Source organism: Thalassophryne amazonica, chromosome 11 (assembly GCF_902500255.1).
Source record: "Thalassophryne amazonica chromosome 11, fThaAma1.1, whole genome shotgun sequence".
NCBI classification, from domain to species: domain Eukaryota; kingdom Metazoa; phylum Chordata; class Actinopteri; order Batrachoidiformes; family Batrachoididae; genus Thalassophryne; species Thalassophryne amazonica.
This window is the reverse complement of record NC_047113.1, coordinates 26,073,246-26,093,095: the sequence shown is the minus strand read 5'-3', so window position 1 is coordinate 26,093,095 and position 19,850 is coordinate 26,073,246. Positions and strand designations below refer to the sequence as shown.

At 38.7% G+C, this 19,850-nt stretch overlaps 1 protein-coding gene across 1 annotated transcript; it reads left to right on the top strand.

The window, feature by feature from the left end:
• Positions 1–848: 848 nt before the first annotated feature.
• Positions 849–19,179, top strand: LOC117520779 (DNA-directed RNA polymerase II subunit RPB7-like). The gene is made up of 8 exons (XM_034182110.1): positions 849–978; positions 1,258–1,367; positions 9,642–9,801; positions 11,250–11,300; positions 11,401–11,466; positions 13,523–13,598; positions 17,054–17,087; positions 18,755–19,179. Exons 1-7 carry the CDS (start codon positions 967–969, stop codon positions 17,077–17,079), a joined length of 501 nt encoding a protein of 166 aa, XP_034038001.1. The 5' UTR covers positions 849–966; the 3' UTR covers positions 17,080–17,087; positions 18,755–19,179.
• Positions 19,180–19,850: the final 671 nt, after the last annotated feature.

The window sequence follows — 19,850 nt, the reverse complement described above, 5'->3', positions numbered from 1 at the left end:
CGAACCTGGCTGGCTGTCTTCCACTTCCACATCCAGGTAACTGTTCTTTTATCTGCCCTTGTGACTGCCTGCCAGATGCACTCAGACATATTGGTTGCTAACTAAATATGCCAATATTACTAAACCACTCCTCAATTACAAAAAGAAGACACATGGTATGTACAGCCGACAGGCCTGTACAAAAGACATGCATGTTAGGTGAACTGGAAACCTTAAATTTACAGTGAGGACCCCATTGTAAAGATGAACATACGAGATGATGATGATATTTGAATTGTTAATCTATGTGCATAATTGGGCTATTATGAATAAAGGTATTAAATTATTATTACTTGCATCCAGAGACTTACTAAAATCCATACATAGTCCACCTGACAAATTTACAAGTAGTGGACAGAGTCAACACAACCTTGGGCTTTTAAACATTGTAGTTTCTTTATGCCATTTCACTCCCACCTAAATAAATAAACAAATAAATAAATAGATTTCTGGATTTTTTTATATTAAAATTTCAAAAATTAATTATTTGTAAAATTTCTAAAATTATTCCCTTTAATTCCAAACCTAAAACAACATGATATCAATTAAATAAAAATATCAAAGCCCAAACAGCAGGTTTAATCATGACTTTCACAGCCAGTTTTTTTTTAAACAAGTCAGGGGATGAACACATGAATCTTTCCAAGTCACTGAAGATGTCTTGGGCTTCATTCACGTCAATTATTAACAAATACAAATGATTTTTTTTTTTAATTTTTTTTTTGACTGTACACACGTTGACAGGCAAAACTCAGGACAGCATTTCCGGTCTACCCGTTTAACCCGGAAGACATTTGTACACCAAACACTGAACTCTACCCTACGTAGTGGCACCAAATGAATTAGTGGCTTTGTCACCACTTCTGGAAAATTCATTAAAAAAAAATCATAATATCAATCGACCCAGGATTTGAAATTACAGCAGAAATGTTTTATCATGTATGTATGCATGCATGCGTATTATACAACGTGTGTGAGTTGGACAGTAGCAGTATGTTTTGGTGTTTTTGTGTTAGCAGCGTGAACATAGCATAGCATAGCTAGTAGCTAAGTAAATCCAGTTTATGTTCGCACCTCACAGCTTATAATCGTTGTAATTTAATTGAAATAAGAAGTACTGTCTCTTTCTGATGAGATTCACTACAGAAAGACAGTTTTAATAATATTTCTTTAAAACTTTGAATACACTAATGGAAGTCTTGTTTTCTTCGTTCACAGATTTCTTTGGAGCATGAAATTTTACTACACCCGAGGTATTTTGGTCCCAACCTCCTGAACACTGTCAAGCAGAAGCTCTTCACAGAAGTAGAAGGCACCTGCACTGGCAAGTCAGTGTCTCTGTTACATGCATACGAATGTAGACATTACCCATTTGTTTCTGTTGGTTCAAGTGTTAATTTGACTGGATGTAATAGAGTTTGCAGAATTGACGTCATGGCATGTTGTATTACTGCGTAATTTGCCTGTTCTCACCATGATTGTTGGTTTCAGAGCTGGATGTCTGTTCTTATTATTGTGCTCTGTAGTTCCAACCTTTCTGCGGTGGTTGATGTATTCACAACTTTATTGATTAGGCTTCCGTTTCACTTGTAACACCTAAAAGGTCCTATGGTTGTTGACTGTAGAAAAACCTGACCACAATTTACCTAACTGAAAGGCACAGCCATTTTTGTATTTTACAGGGTGTTATAATAAAACATAAAGCTTTAGCTCTGATGTTACTTAAAATTTTTAAATAATAATAAAAAGAAATTATTTTAAAACGTACTGCTTTGTAAGAGGAGGAGTTACTGGGTCGGTGTCCATCCATGAGCTGCAGATCATCCACATTCATTTTCTATACCTGCCTTTTGTGTTTTACAGGGTGTTAGAATCTCATGATTTTTTTTTTTTTGCTGTGAGGCAACAGTGCTAACCAGTAAGCCATTGTGCCACCAGATCATCTACATGTTTGAAAAAAATACCACTGCTTCTTATTCCTATTGGGTAGGATCTCTTTTCTTTTTCTTTCCTTGTCCGTATCTTCCTTTTCCCATCCAAAATCGGACTTTTTGTTTGGCCCTGCATGTCCCTATTTAACACTGACATGAAGTCAGTCGCAAGTCACTATGGCAACAGAACAGTGTCCAGACCTAAAATTGAAGATGTTCATTCTGACTGAATTTGACATGCAACGCAAACGTGATGTAACTCTGCAAGCTCTGTATAGGCCTACGCACTCCCAGTGTTTCACCTAAAAATTTGTGGCTACCTGTATCTAGTTGTATTATAACAAAACAGAATTTTATCTGAACATAGCTGTGTTAATTATCTCATAGGGTTAGGGTTTATCCCATAGTCATTCTTATGTGGCATGTATGATAATTTCATCCTACAACCAATTACAGAGCATGAGACATTAGTGTAAACTGTAGGGTGTGGGACTTCTGAGTCAGTAGCCCTGGGTTCAAATCCCAGTCACATTAAGCATTTTCTTTTTTCTGCAAGTATTAAAATACATACGAGGTCTGTCAATAAAGTAACGGTCCTTTTTATTTTTTTCAAAAACTATATGGATTTCATTCATATGTTTTTACGTCAGACATGCTTGAACCCTCGTGCGCATGCGTGAGTTTTTCCACGCCTGTCGGTGACGTCATTCGCCTGTGAGGACGCCTTGGGAAGGAGTGGTCCCGCCCCCTCGTTGGATTTTCATTGTCTGGAAATGGCGGAATGAAAAGGACTTTTTTTCCATCAGAATTTTTTCAGAAGCTGTTAGAGACTGGCACCTGGAAACCATTCAAAAAATTTATCTGGCTTTCGGTGAAAATTTTACAGGCTTCACAGAGAATAAGGTCTGTTAGTACAGCTTTAAGGACCCCTTTAAGGACGCTTGGCGCGCCACGCTCTGAGCTGCGACAACGCGGCACAAGCCACCGGACCATTTCTAAACGGATGGCTCTGTGGATACGAGACCATCGTGTGCTCTTTCTCTGGTTATCACAAGAGCTGGACATCAGCCATTTTCCAGCAGATTTCACTTTTAACAAGAGATTTTGTTATGGTCACGACCGATTCGCTTTGGAAACGAGACAAAGGAACACCTCCGTTTCGGTGTGTCAGAGGACAAGTTTGGACATGTCCAGCTCTCCACAATTTCACTGATACTTACTGGACTGGTAAGCATTGAAAGCCGAGATAGACATGTCCAATGACCGTTACTTTATTGACAGACCTCGTAAATGACAGTTATCATAATTACAATATTTTGTAACTAGATAATGGTGTTTAAGTTGATCTCTTCAAAATGTAAGTTTAGCCTACTTATGGATAAAAATCAAATTAAAGAATGTAGCGTTATCTCATGAGCTATGACCAATCAGAAGCACTGCATACAAATAGAGTTGCATATTATCAGTATGACTATATGTATGATTGCCACTGCCTTTTCTTTTTCTTTTTATTTTATTTTCAGGCCTGGTGGTACTCTCTCTCTCTCATACACACACAAAATCCTTAAATCGTGAGGTGCATAGTGTGGAAAAACATGAGGTGTTTAGAAATGTGAAAATAAAGTGATGTGCTCATGATTTATGTAATCCTACCATACTCCAGCAATGCTTGATCACTGATTAAAAAAGATACATTTCACAGAAAACTACAACTGTATTTTACAATGAAATGTATTGTTTTTACCAATGAGTGAGTAAACGACATAGAAAAATTAGATGAGCATATGAAAGAATCACACTGTTACTTTCAGCATCACAAACTTGACCTCCATCACCTACATGGGAGCAAACAATATATTTGGTTATTAGCAAAAAATTTGTATACATACAGTACCAGTCAAAACTTTGGACAGACTTCCCCAAGTGCATTCAAACTTTTGACTGGTGTACATCCCCCCAAGTCATTACTGACAGATCTCAGTGTTCCTGTCTGCCCATCAAGCAGGACAACATTAAAGGATCTCAAAAAATTTTATACTTATTTTTAATGGACACTTTGCCCTCAGCATGCACAGCAGTCTGGTGGGAAACAGGCATTATGAGAAGGAGTTTCAACAGCACCAAGTGATCACATGAATGGTGAGGGAGTGTTTCATGAAAAAAGACATCTGTAGCACAAAATATATTCCAGGACGGAGGAGATGAGGGCCAATATCTGACTTTTGTTATGTCGAGAAGGGTCAAAATCTGTCAAATATGTTGATGTTTTATTCAGACCTCTGACTCCTTCTATTTAAAGCTGTCACTGCTAACTTTAATTGATCAATTCATTTATAGTAATTGGAGCGGCCTGCGGCCTCAACTTTACCTAAATTCTGGGTCTTTTAGTGAAGTTTAGGGCTAGTGGCTGGCGATCACCTTAGTACTTCTCTGTTTTTCTTGTTTAATGCTGGCAAATTATGCAGTATTTTTTGTCTTTCTGATGCCTGATTCTGTTTTTTCTCTCTTTTTAAGGTGCAGCTCCATCCAGAGATGGGAGTTGTATTCGTGTTGGCGATCCTCCTGTCCTGTGCGCCAATAGCATTTCTTGTATATTCGTCCGTGAATTGTTCTGTGAATTGTTCTGTAATTATGTTTGTAGCATGGCCAAAGGCAGAGGGTCACCCTTTGAGTCTGGTCTGCTTGAGGTTCTTCCTCAGAGGGAGGTTTTCCTTACCACTGTTGCTCTGGGGGTTAGTAAGGTTAGACCTTACCTGTGTGAAGCGCTTTGAGGCAACTTTGTTGTGATTTGGCGCTATATAATGAAAATAAATTGAAATTGAAAATCCTAGATATCAGGCTATTTAATGGGAGATGTTACAATAGTTGAGCTGATAAAGGGCTGGCGCACACGGGGGGAAGATTCTTTTCCAAATGGCATGCGTGGTCAAATGCTTAGCAGGATACCCTCATCTGCAGGGATTTTGTGAGAGTCATCTGCCTTTCTGACCCAAAAGCAAACTATCTAGTGTGTTTACTATTTCTGCTCGTGTGACAAATGACTCGCTGTGTGCGGGGAGCATAAGCATTTGGCTTTCAGTCTGACTGAACTGTGCCTGCGCCACGACCTGTGTACCCCACCGCCGTGTCACGTGTCATAGATAACATGGCGGAACACATGGAATCCCGTTGTCGTCACGTTTTGTTCTGAAATAATTTTGGAAGAACAGACTTGTAGACCTATGGCCCGATTATCCTGTTTGTATGTCGTTGATTCAGCAGATTTCAAAAACCAGGATAAACGCTTCCTTTCTGCGTCAGAAATCGCAGAGAAACTCAACAAACAGGTGAGTTTTTATAATTATCCTGACTACTAGTGTAATAAAATAAATCGCCTTCATAATTATAAGGATGTCATAACAGTTTTTTTGAAAAGGCGAATATATTTTCTGCAAAAGGTTCTACAATTATAAATTTTCCACATGCAATGCATTTATACACCCATTGTCCACAACCATTGGCAATCGTGAATAAACAGACTATCTCTCATGACCAGGCCTACCTTGTTATATTACCACTGATTATATGTGACTGCTAACAAGTGACATTTTTCATAGCATTGTGACAAGGGTAGGACTGTTTCAGAATTTTAATTTCATCTTTATATTTGTTACAGTTTCCTCCCAATAATTTACACACATTTTGAATATAACAGTTCTACAAAAAAATTAACAAATATCATTTCATGTTTTTCAGCTCAGTGGTCTTTCAAAGATAAAAGCTCTTCGCAACAGCTACACCAAAAATAAAGAAACTGGGACCCCAGTGGAAGTCAAAGAAAAGTTTAAGTAAAGAGCAACCTGGATGAAAGAGAGACTACAGTTTTTGGATCCACACATACAGACAAGAACATCAATCTCAAATTTAAACAAGGTAGTTTCTTTATTCTTTATTTACACTGATACATGTTTGTTTTTATTTTTTCCCCATTAGCATTAAAGAGTTATCATTTTGTCCTGCCAAGGAACAGATCCCATTTCTGAGTTGAAAATACATAGTTAGGAGCTGCCGTTGTTCCTTGCACTTTGTGTTGGGTTTCGCTGATAGTACTTGGGCCAATCCCCAGATAGTTTGGGTCACTCCTCCAAGCTCCAGGAATCAACATGCATGTTTCAGTGTCCTCCACATCACAAACATTAACATACAGGTGCTTATTTTTCTGAATCATGAAATTATGTAAACAGCCAAGCTGACAGAATTAAGTAGGGTACTTCTTCAGGAGACAAGTTGATGGTTGTCAAGAATACCTGAAATCTGTTGGTCAATATGCCCAAATGAATTTTCTACCACACGTCTTGCGCGTGAAAATGCGGTAGTTAAAGAGTCGTTTGTCTTTGTCCAACTGCCTGTGAGGATAGGGTTTCATCATGTTAATGCCTCATTTGGAAAGCATCATCACCTATGAAATGGAAGGAGATTTTATGATCTGGAATTCCATCGACAGTCTCAGGAGATGGTAGGTTCAAAGAATTGTCATCCAGGGCATTTTTCAGTGTGGAGTAATTGAAAACCCCTAGCATCACCTGCATGGCCCAGCCAGCTCCAACGTCAACATAAACAAATCATAGGTTGCATCCACAACAGCCAGAAGAATAACACTAAACTGTGTTTGTAGTTAAAGATGGGACCCTGTGTGTCTGGTGCTGAATTGCCCACATGTTTACCATAGATGGCCCCAATGCAGCATGGGGTTAGTTCCACTTTCTTTTGAATTCTTCTGCTATGGCCAGCCATTTCATACTGGAGTAGATGGAGTCTAGAAATAGAAAATAATTCATTTTATTAATTTTCAATGTCAAATTTTTTTTTGTTTGTTTGTTTGCAGAATTCACGGTCTCATCTGAAGTAACAAATGATGACAATGATGATGAAGATAATGACACAGAAAGGTCTCCCAAGATAACCCATCAACTCCATCAACACTTATGGAACTGATCAAGATGTAACCCCTGGAAGAAAATCAACAAAGGAGCCCTTGAAGGCAAAAACAAAGTCATCTGCTAAAGACAGGCTGAGGACGAGTATCATTTGATTAAAGAGTTAACTCAAAACATTATCAGATCGAAAGAAGAAAGGAAGAAAATGCCCACCAGAAAATTGACCCATTTGCTTGTTATGTGTCAGAGGCCCTATCACAACTAGATCCAAAAATGAAGCATTTAGCTGTACATACACTTAACACTGTCATCTTTCAGGCTCAGATGGGAACTCTTGGCCAGTTACAATCACAGCCACAAAGTCAAGTGCATTCCTCTGCAGTATAATCAGCAGTCTAATTGGTTTCCACCAGACTGTTTATTTTCGGCACCACCCCCGAATACAATAGATGGTATCAACCAAACCAGCAACAACATCATAATCCTGCCTCCTACAATCCCAAATCAAACATGGTGTCCACCATCGCAACAATTTTTGAATCCTGGCACTGACACCATGTCAATCAGAGTATTTGGCAACAGGAAAATAAACTGCAAAACAATGCAAATTCCCAGTGTCTGTGGGCCAAATCAATGGTCATAGCTTGATAACCGACAGTCAGAACAAAACAACCATGACAGTGAACCAAGTAAAAGATTCAAAACTTCTTCCATTTAAAATGTTAAAACAATCAGTATTAGAACTTACAGCTTAGGTCACTTACATTGTAATAGTAGAGGATTGTTAAAGGTTCTATTGTATTTCCAGTATTACTTTTTTTTCAATTTCACTTTTTTATAATAAAACTGTTTGCTCAAGCTTACCTTTAAGTGCTGTTCTTTCAGAATATTGTACAATGCCTGCTGACATGTTTCAGATACAATTCCAGAAACCGTTTCTCTATCCCCCATCCGATACTGGAACGACAGACTCTTAAACGATTCTCCTAAAGGAATACAAACGGAAATGTTATTCGTACATCAGATATTTAAAGATATCCAGGACAAGCTTTACTTGTATCTAACATTTCACTGAGAAAGTGTATGCCTAGGCTCTGTGTTGGGGATATTTGGAATACATGTTTTAGAATACATATTCAGAATATTAATTTTGAGTAACTATAGTTAGGTCTTTTCATTTGAGGGTATTAAGAATACAGTTACTTTCCAAAATCGTAGGAATACATTATGTACTTAGTCATTACATATCAGCCGTATCTTGCACAACATTTGCAAGAGAATTAAATTACCAGAAAAAAGTTTTCAAATTCTTTAACAGACAGTTACAAATGGAACAGTAGTGAGTAAAGGGGGACAAGAACATTTTTTTTTTTTTTGTTTTCGGTTTTCAGAATTGACAGTGTTGGACACAACGCAGTAATCTGACTTTAAAATAGCTGGTTGTCAAAGGTTCTGAATTTCATTTCCTTTTCAAGGGCTTTGAGCTTGATGAAGTTGGAAAAGACCATTTACGTATTTGTTTTAAAATCAGTGATCTGTCCCCACAAAATATTTACAAAGATTGAAAGCTATTTAAGGTACAGTCCTTTTTTATCACCACAATTTGCTTTCAAAATTTGTGTTAAAAAAGTCAACAGCAGGTGTAACAAGCCTGGATTTTTCTGATCATATCTTATTATGCACCACATTTATATAGAAATATTTTAATATTTTAAGGCAACTATTCAGTATTCCCGTAACTATATACAATTTCAAAGTATTTTCTCCCAGCACTGCCCAGGCTTAGTCTATGTTCTAGTGAGAGCCTGGTGGGTTACATATAATTAAAAATCTACATAGACCAGGCTAGCAAATATAAAGGTCATATCTGATGGGAAAGGAGACTTACCTGTTGCTAGAAACCTTAGCGTGACAGAAAGTCTTTCGCTAGGTTTTATTGCAGCACGCATAGTCGTGTCTTCTTTCTTAATAAAAGGCTCCACTGACGCTAATTTCATCAAAGGACTGGCAATCAATCCGGTGGTATTTGCGAAATGTCTCTGGGTCCTCGGCATTTAGTTCCTGGACCAAATTACGCTGCTTGATTCTCTCTCCTCTTTATCCAAGATCTTGTCCAGGTTTTACGACAAGCAGATCTTCGTCTTCGACGCGTCTCCGAATCAATAATACAGCTAAAAGACCGATCATATCATCTTCATCCGATGACAACTGGGATTCCATGTGTTCCGCCATGTTATCTATGACGTGACACGGCGGTGGGGTACACAGGTCGTGGCGCAGTCAGTCAGACTGAAAGCAGAATGCTTATGCTCCCCCGCACACAGCGAGACATTTGTCACGCGAGGCAGAAAATTATTAAACACGCTAAATAGTTTGCTTTTGGTCAGAAAGGCGGATGAGTCACAAAATCCACCGCAGACGAGGGTATCCTGCTTAAGCATTTGACCACGCGTGCCATTTGGAAAAGAATCTTCCCTCCGTGTGCGCCAGGCTTAAGTTTAGCTTCATGCATGCATGGGGTGGGGGGTAAAGCCAGTTCATGCACTGTGCTAATTTTACATATTTCAGACCTGTGCTGACTGAAGATCAGGAATAATGTCTCAGTTCTGACATTGCATTAAAAAAAACCAACAAACAGACAGGGAACATTATGCCATGGGGTGTATTTACATTAGTGCTCAGGATTTCATAAATGGTTAGACAGGAAAAACCTGCCTAAAGTGCAGGCTGTTAATTTGTATTTATTCTCTTTCAGGTATGGTTTTGTCATTGCCGTCACCTCCATTGACAACATTGGAGCAGGTGTAATCCAACCAGGCAGAGGTTTTGTCCTGTATCCAGTCAAGTACAAGGCCATAGTGTTCCGTCCATTTAAAGGGGAAGTGGTGGATGCTGTGGTCACTCAAGTTAACAAGGTCCAGAGAGGGAGCCATGGAACGTTGATTTGTCCAGAGTTCAAAGCAAAATCTGTCATTCATTACCTGGAGAATACAGTGACATATGACCTGAAAAATGCTACTTGTAGTTAGGGTTGGGTATCGAGAACCGGTTCTTTTCGGGTATCGTTAAGAAATAATTCGATCCACCAACATCAACAGGCTTTTTGCTTAACGATTCCCTAATCGGTCCTTCAGATCGGCCGTTGTTTTTGAGGGTGTTTGTCGGGAAAATGATCATTTCTCTACGTTGATTACAGACCCTGCAGCAGGTCTGTAATCAACCGTTTCTGCAGCACGACTCTGCTTCGAACCTTGAACCAATGAAGCAATGTTCCGATCCGCTGCTTTATTGGATCTTTGCTTCACTCCTCTTCAGAAGCGGCAACTCTGGTTCTTAACCCCTTTCAAATCCATTAAAATATGTCAATCGTGAGTCACTTTTGTGCGGATTAAAGTGACTAACTGGGACTCTGTCGTGTTGTGAGAAAGAAATGAGAATCGTCCTCCATTCCTTTGCTTCAAATGCTGCGCCGCTCAGAATTAATAACTTCAAAGCGAATCACCATTTAAATCAAATGACACCTCTTTCCAAATGTTGTAATACAAACAATAAACTGCAATCGATCAAAACATTTTTCCTCCCAAAATGAGACGTCCTGTGCTGATGTGCAGCAGCCCAAGACTGAAAGGCTGCAGACCTGCAGACTCTAGCAGCTGGCTGAGTTCAGCTCAGATGGAGAGATATTCATGCCATTAATGTCTGAAAGGAAATGCTTTAGACAAAAACTACAGATTTTGTTTATTTCTATTTATGCCCAGAGATCAAGGATCCACCATGCAGAGTTTATTTATGTCCAGAGATCAAGGATCCAGTGACCAATTTCATATTTATTTACTTTAAGGCTCACTAAAATGTTGTTGACATAGAAAACCTGTAAAGCCTACTTTTAGTACACAGAAAATTCACAGGAAGTATCGATAAGCGGAATCGATAATAGTATCGATATTGATAAAATCTTACCAATACCCATCCCTACTTGTAGTTGTGCTGTCTACAGAGATCACTGTGTGTGAGATAACACACCTTTAGACCAGGAATGGGCACAAAGGAACAAGTAGGATTTCCTTGCTACTGGTCATCCAAGCATGTGAGTTCACAAATGGACTGGGTTCTAAGATAAGAGGAGGTGCTTATAAATAACACAGCTGAGAAGATCAGTTGCAAGGAAAACCTGCACCATCTTAGTGCTTTATGGCACACTCCTGCTTCAGATGCTACACTTGTTATTGTATGCATTTTTAAAGGTCAGGATGGATTTTTTTTCCTAATTTTGCTAATTAAAGTCAAACCTGTGCTTTTAAACAACCAATAAAACGGAACAATTTTGGTACTCATGTAAATGGTGTTTTTCTATTTCTTCTAGGTTGGGCTGTTCACAGAAATTGGTCCCATGTCCTGCTTCATTTCTCGACATGTGAGTCCCATTTAATTAATTCATTCATTTTTTGACTGTGTGTTGTGAATACAATATTCAGATGTTATATTAATATTTACCAGTTACATTTTGTTTTCAGTCTATCCCCTCAGAAATGGAGTTTGACCCAAACTCCAATCCTCCCTGTTATAAAACTGTTGATGAGGTAAGTTAATACATTTTTGCTTGGTAACACCACCTGGTAATATATAAAGGGATTAAACTTCTCCGTCGCTATGACGGATTTCCGTCAAATGGCTGCCAAAAGGCAGCATTCGTGCTGATGCAAAATCAAGGATGGGCACAAGATATAAAATTTACCGCATCCGTGGACACGAGTGCCGTGTTCAAAACGCTCAAAAATTTTTTTTTTTTTTTTTCCTCCCCCCCAAATTGCAGCTAGTCCCTGTCTGTTTCTCTATATCCTGTCTGCAGGAGGAGGGAGGGTGGCGGTGGGGTCACCTTGCGGTCTGTTTGAGTGCAGCTGTCTTACAGTGAGCGAGGGAAGAGAGTGCATAGTTTTACAAACATATTTTTAAAACTTTTATTTCAGAGTCTGCTCTGAGTGTTTGGGAGTGTCCTCACTGTGGTTAAACTAAAAACACAGCTGCAGACCCAACAACGCATTAACAGCAGACACTTAACAACTTTTTTTTTCTCCAAAATACACTTAAAATCTCTTCCTAGGGATGGCATGGTGTAAAATGTGTCCATAAAACCTTCTTACCTCTCAGTCAGGTTGTGCTTTCAACATAAATTCACAAATTCTTGATTGTTCATGCTCAGAGACTACAAGCTAGGGGCAAATCCAGACAGAAAGAGGGGTGTTGTGGGGGAGATGTGCCCCCCACAACACTACTTGATTAAAGGTCCACTTTTTAAGACATTTTTATGTACTACTAATACTGCTACTTATAGTAATAAGAATCATTTTAACAACTAAAATATGAAAATCAGTATTACTCTTTAAATTCTACTATAGTTCTGGACTAAGTTTGGTTGATGAGCCATATAAAATAAGTTTACTTAACTTGTATGCATAACTAAAGTGGGATGTGAAGCAATGTTTTTTTTAATATAGTGGTTAAGCTCGGCCATTACTGGGTTTGTTGGGGATTCTAGCTTTAAAATCGGCTCAGTTAGGATAACGGAAGCCAAAAATATGAAAATTATTTTGGCTGTTGTTCATAATCTTATCAAACAAACATGTAGGTTGTGACATCAGTTTTGGGTAAAGGCAAAGAAAAGGTAAAAATGTGCAAAAAAAAAAAAAAAGTCATCAAAAAACCTCCAGAATGCATCACTGGACATCAAACCCCCCTGCTGACAAAGGCACATTTCCATCAAAAAGAACCACCATTTCAAATCCTAGCTACAGGCCTCAGACTTTAATTGGTATTGCATGAAGTAAAAGCTGTCTCCTTAAAATATGTTTATCCTGATAGTATTTAAATGATGTGAGGTGATGGTCTAGTGGTTAAGGCGTTGGGCTTGAGACCAGAAGATCCTCCGTTCAAATCCCAGCCTGACTGGAAAATCACTAAGGACCGTTGGGCAAGGTCCTTAATCCTCTATTGCTCCCGATGTGTAGTGAGCACCTTGTATGGCAGCACCCTGACATCGGGGTGAATGTGAGGCATTATTATAAGTGCTTTGAGCGTCTGATGCAGATGGAAAAGCGCTATATAAATGCAGTCATTTTATGTGTAGGTTAAAGTCTTTTTATAAGATGATGCGGCATTAGAAAAGACCTGCAATGGTTAGTGAAATATAATCTTGTTCAGCAGAGAACAATTTGTTTTTCTTAGCTGTCTCCACCTTTTTTTTTTTAACCTTAAATGCCAGGACACAATCCCAAAAGGGTTTTCTGGAAAAAGGTAGATGAACACCTTATGATTTGACTGTGAAAACAAGTTCCGTCAGATTTTTTTGTTTTTTGCTTTAATCAGGTGTGTGTGTGTGTGTGTGTGTGTGTATAGTAGTTATACATTGTACTAAATAGACTATTGTTTCAGCTTTAAAATTGTAGAAAAGGACCCAGATCATTATATAATTACACTGTTGTTGAAAATGAGATTTGCCTGGAACATTTGAATACTTGTTTAAACAAAGCAGTAGTGGAACACAGTGTAATGGATTGTGTATGAAAAGTTGTAGTCCTGCTCACCTGATGTTTTGCATCTTTCATTCTAAGGCTGCTCAATATGTTCTTCTCTTTTAAGGACATTGTTATTCAGCAAGATGATGAAATCCGTTTAAAGATTGTTGGGACAGAGTGGATAAGAATGACATGTAAGTGTTGTTTTGTGTCTGGACAGCTGTCTGTGTCTGAGTGCTTTGGATCAATATTGCATATAGTCAGTCTGACAGATGTTTTTTATATATACGAGGCTGTTAGAAAAGTATCTGACCTTTTTATTTTTTCAAAAACCATATGGAGTTGAATCACGTGTGATTGCATCAGCCAAGTTTGAACCTTCGTGCGCATGCGTAGTTTTTTCACGCCTGTCGGTTGCGTCATTCGCCTGTGAGCAGGCTTTTGTGGAGCACTGGTCCACCCTCTTGTCGTTTTTTATTGCGAATAAATGTCTGAACGATTTGGAAGCTTTGCTGCATCAATTTTTTTCCAGAAACTGTGAGAGACCTCCAGGAGGACACCGTTCAGAAAATTAATATGGCTTAACATGGCGCAAAGCAACGCCGTGATGAAGCCTCACAGGACATGTTGGGGCATGTCCAGCTCATGCTCATTTCTCGGATAATCACACGACTCAAAAGCAACCGACAGCCGTCTGAAGTCCACCTGAAAGCCGTCCTGTGGACCCACACGGAGGTGGATTTGTGCCGCATAATGAACGGCTCCATGGCGCGTCCCTCCGCTTTTCTTTCCATGAAAAAAACTCCTGTAACAGTGGAATGTGCCGAAAAAGTGCTGATGTCCACGTCTCCTGCCTTTTTGTGAAAGTCAGACGACGTCCCGGATCAACAAAGCCTTCACGTTGGAAATGATCTGGTTGTTTGAGCGGGGTGTCAGCCTGTCGATCGGCGCGCTCTCAGCATTGTGGGCCGTCCTTAAAGTGGCAGTAACACTCCTTAATCTGTGTAATCCCACACGTCCCTGAAAGCCATATTAATTTTTCGAACGGTGTCCACCTGGAGGTCTCTCACAGTTTCTGGAAAAAAATTGATGCAGCAAGCTCCAAATCATTCAGACATTTAGTTCGCAATAAAAAAACGACAAGAGGGGTGGACCAGTGCTCACACAAAGCCTGCTCACAGGTGAATGACGCAACCGACAGCGTGAAAAAACTCACGCATGCGCACGAAGGTTCAAGCTTGGCTGATGCAATCACACGTGATTCAAATCCATATGGTTTTAAAAAAAATAAAAGGTTGCATACTTTTCTAACAGACCTCGGTGTGTATATATTTGTATATATATATATATATATATATATATATATATATATATATATATATATATATATATATATATATATATTATATATATATATATATATATAGACACACACACCACACACATGAGTTTCTCTTCAATAATGCTATCATGCTTGTGACTGTGACTTGCTTAAAGAACATACAAACCCTGTGATGTGCCAAAATAAGTTGTGTGTGACAGCTTGAATGCCAAAGCCACAGTATCAACCCAGACAGCAGTATTGCAGGGTCACCGTACTGTTACTGCAGTGACTGTCTTGGGACCACCCGTTCCCCCTGTAGCAAAATGGTCACCACCTCTCTCTGGGAGATGACTTGTCCTGCACATATTTGTCCCGACCTGGCCTATTCACAGTTAATTAACTTGGACATGTATGTTCTGTCATACAAGAGATGATTCAATTCAATTCAATTTTTTTTTTATATAGCGCCAAATCACAACAAACAGTTGCCCCAAGGCGCTTTATATTGTAAGGCAAGGCCATACAATAATGATGTAAAAACCCCAACGGTCAAAACGACCCCCTGTGAGCAAGCACTTGGCTACAGTGGGAAGGAAAAACTCCCTTTTAACAGGAAGAAACCTCCAGCAGAACCAGGCTCAGGGAGGGGCAGTCTTCTGCTGGGACTGGTTGGGGCTGAGGGAGAGAACCAGGAAAAAGACATGCTGTGGAGGGGAGCAGAGATCGATCACTAATGATTAAATGCAGAGTGGTGCATACAGAGCAAAAAGAGAAAGAAACAGTGCATCATGGGAACCCCCCCAGCAGTCTACGTCTATAGCAGCATAACTAAGGGATGGTTCAGGGTCACCTGATCCAGCCCTAACTATAAGCTTTAGCAAAAAGGAAAGTTTTAAGCCTAATCTTAAAAGTAGAGAGGGTGTCTGTCTCCCTGATCTGAATTGGGAGCTGGTTCCACAGGAGAGGAGCCTGAAAGCTGAAGGCTCTGCCTCCCATTCTACTCTTACAAACCCTAGGAACTACAAGTAAGCCTGCAGTCTGAGAGCGAAGCGCTCTATTGGGGTGATATGGTACTACGAGGTCCCTAAGATAAGATGGGACCTGATTATTCAAAACCTTATAAGTAAGAAGAAGAATTTTAAATTCTATTCTAGAATTAACAGGAAGCCAATGAAGAGAGGCCAATATGGGTGAGATATGCTCTCTCCTTCTAGTCCCCGTCAGCACTCTAGCTGCAGCATTTTGAATTAACTGAAGGCTTTTTAGGGAACTTTTAGGACAACCTGATAATAATTAATTACAATAGTCCAGCCTAGAGGAAATAAATGCATGAATTATTTTTCAGCATCACTCTGAGACAAGACCTTTCTGATTTTAGAGATATTGCGTAAATGCAAAAAAGCAGTCCTACATATTGTTTAATATGCGCTTTGAATGACATATCCTGATCAAAAATGACTCCAAGATTTCTCACAGTATTACTAGAGGTCAGGGTAATGCCATCCACAGTAAGGATCTGGTTAGACACCATGTTTCTAAGATTTGTGGGGCCAAGTACAATAACTTCAGTTTATCTGAGTTTAAAAGCAGGAATTAGAGGTCATCCATGTCTTTATGTCTGTAAGACAATCCTGCAGTTTAGCTAATTGGTGTGTGTCGTCTGGCTTCATGGATAGATAAAGCTGGGTATCATCTGCGTAACAATGAAAATTTAAGCAATACCGTCTAATAATACTGCCTAAGGGAAGCATATATAAAGTGAATAAAATTGGTCCTAGCACAGAACCTTGTGGAACTCCATAATTAACTTAGTCTGTGAAGAAGATTCCCCATTTACATGAACAAATTGTAATCTATTAGACAAATATGATTCAAACCACCGCAGCGCAGTGCCTTTAATACCTATGGCATGCTCTAATCTCTGTAATAAAATTTTATGGTCAACAGTATCAAAAGCAGCACTGAGGTCTAACAGAACAAGCACAGAGATGAGTCCACTGTCCGAGGCCATAAGAAGATCATTTGTAACCTTCACTAATGCTGTTTCTGTACTATGATGAATTCTAAAACCTGACTGAAACTCTTCAAATAGACCATTCCTCTGCAGATGATCAGTTAGCTGTTTTAACAACTACCCTTTCAAGAATTTTGAAGAATTGACAGCAGACTTAGACTAATTAGTTGTGGCTTGAAAATGGAGACTTTAAAAATGTACAGGACGGGGAATTTCACACAGCAGGGTTGCTGACCACTGTTTCAGCTCATGTAATGAAACTTTGTCACCTCATTCTAGAATAAATTAACAACAATCTCTGTTTTTTTTCCCCCCAGTTTGCCATTGGATCGCTCATGGATGATTATTTGGGTGAGTAACGTACCGTAGTGTATTCACTGTGATTAGCATTAGTGTTATTTTGTCACCTGTATTATAATTTGTAGTATTTTAGGCTTTTGTCAAATGTCCTTTTTAGTTTTAGTCAATTTAGTCATTCACATACCATTTTATTTAGTCGACTAAAAGTCTGTTAATTTTAGTCTAGTTTTAGCCAAACAAGAACTCATGTATTTTAGTCTTGTTTCAGTTGAGACATTTAGTCTTTTAATAAAAACAACAGAATCTGATTACCATTTCAGTCAATGTAGTGTTTCACACATGTGAAATAAAAGTTATCATTACCTGACAAAATACACTCGTTGAATGATGGAAGGGTTGTGGTATTTCCCTAATATTATAAATCCGCAAGACTTCCCGGTCAGACACAATTAGATATTCATATTTCTTGTAAATCCACAGTGCTATATCTTTAGTATGAGCCTCAGAGAGTTGATCAGATGCTTTAAACTGTGACACACAGTGTAACTGTAAACTAACATACAGTAACTTTAATCTGAGCCTCGGAGAGCTGATCAGACACTTTAAACACTGTGGAGACATGTATATTTTTTTCCATTAATGTTTGTCATTGACGTTGATGGTTTTACTCTGCAGCACATTTATTATTTATTTCTTTTTTGACAAATGCGCTGACATGTAATGTAATTAGTGCTGTTGTCTTCTTAATCAGTCTTGATTTCGTCATGAAAAAATGGTCATTGACGTAGATATTTTGTCTCATGTAATGAAATTAACACCAATTAGCATTGCATGCACAAGCATATTGGAGTCAATCAGTGAGTCAATGTGTCTGCAGAATTTCTGTCAGTAACTGTGCAAAATACACCATATTCTACTCTAAATTTTGGTTTGGATTGATGGATGAGTACCAGTGAACCTCCTATTTTGGACCATGTTTGTATCTTTTAACATCATTTGCAGTTATTCTTTTTATACTAGTTTAAATTAGAATGTTGATACATTGGAGCATGTCTGAGCTTGTTCAAGCAGAATGTGTAAACTAGGCCTTTCCTTTCATGCAGTTGGTGAAGCCTCGTTACTAATCGCAGGTCTTAGTGACCTCTAAGATCCCTATTAATTGTTTGACACCAATGGATTATTAAAAACAATAATTTGCTTTCTGTCCATGTATTTCCATGTATTTTGCAAAAAAATGGGTAACGTCGATTGACTTGAGGATCGTTCATGATTCTGTGTGTTGTATTGTGTATAACTTGCATTATTTACATTAGAACCTGTTGCTAGTACTCCGGCACCCACATACAAACACATACCAGCTATCTTAGACCAATTCCACCCAACTCTAACCATAACCACTTATAAACACACTGAACATAACCACAACTTAGAGCATACAAATGCATTTAGACAAAGCAACCTGAAAGTCAGGACAACAAAAGTCACTGCAGCAGTTACAGATGTGGGATTTGACCTTCGCTCCATCAGTGAGCTGCAACAGTGGTGGAGGCTACTTAATGCATTTTGTCACAGAGCATTTAACCTGAAAATCAGAGCTGCAGACAACAGCTGCACTTCTTTTATGGGTGCCGAAGTGCTTGATACTTGACACATCATATTATTATTATTTATGTCTACAAGATTGATAACACTTCATTCTGTGCATTTCCCCCCTCCAGGTCTTGTGAGTTGATTTATTCCAGAGGGAGCCGATTTCACGTGGGACCTTTTCCTGCAGTAATTTTGTCATTGTTTTGTTGAAATGACTGTTTTTGATACTGAGGTATTGTGTGACTTTTAATCAAGTTCTGTAGCCGTTTTTTTAATATATATATATGTAGAGGATGTATAGCTTCAGTTTATAGTTTATTTTCCCCCTCAAAATTTTGAAGCACACATTGAAATAAGATATTTTTCAGTGGCCACAACAATGCACACACAGTAAATGAAAAATGTTTTATAAAGATAAATCAATGGAAACTTTTCACAACACAGCAATAGCTTGTCTGATTAAATGCTTGTTTTCTTTAAAATTAATTTTTCATGCTGAACTCTCCATCATTAATTTATCATTTTTGACAATAAATAATTTTTTGTTCTTAAATCTTGGATGCTCTTTTCTTTGTGTTACTTTAGTCGATGATTGGTCCCTTTGATTTTTTTTTTTTAATGTACACCTCAGCTGCTTTCATTTTTAACCAACATCTTATTCAAAAATATTTGTTGGAAAAGCATCTCGTTCAAACAAAGCAACACGGGGACGCGGATTTTCTGAGTGCGCGCACGTAATGTGGCCGTAAATACGTCACTGACGCGCGGCCTCGCTCTTTCTCGTCCTGAAGATGGCGGCAGGGGTGAGTAAGATGGAGAAGGCATTTTTCATGGATCCTTAGCTCTTCTTTTGTGGTCCAGTCCGTTGAAAATCGCTCCCATCCGCACGGTTATTGTCCTCGTTACCGTATAGACGACATTTGGGCTCTTTTAGTACTTTGATATTTTAATTATTTGCTGAGAAATCATTCATTCTAAGTCCCTTTGGCTAGACTGACGTTGCATTGAAAATGATTGACGTTGCTTCTGGCCCAGGCGTGTGCCACGTTACCGCAGCTAATTTTTATCTTCTCTGAGTTGTGCAACATTTATGTGTATGCTAGTTTCCTCCAAAAAAAATCAACTTGTATATGTTTTTAAAAATACTTGACAAATTACGCGACTAAAACATGAGGTTTTGTACTCGTTACGATGATGAGCTAGCAGGCAAAGCAAGTCAAGCTA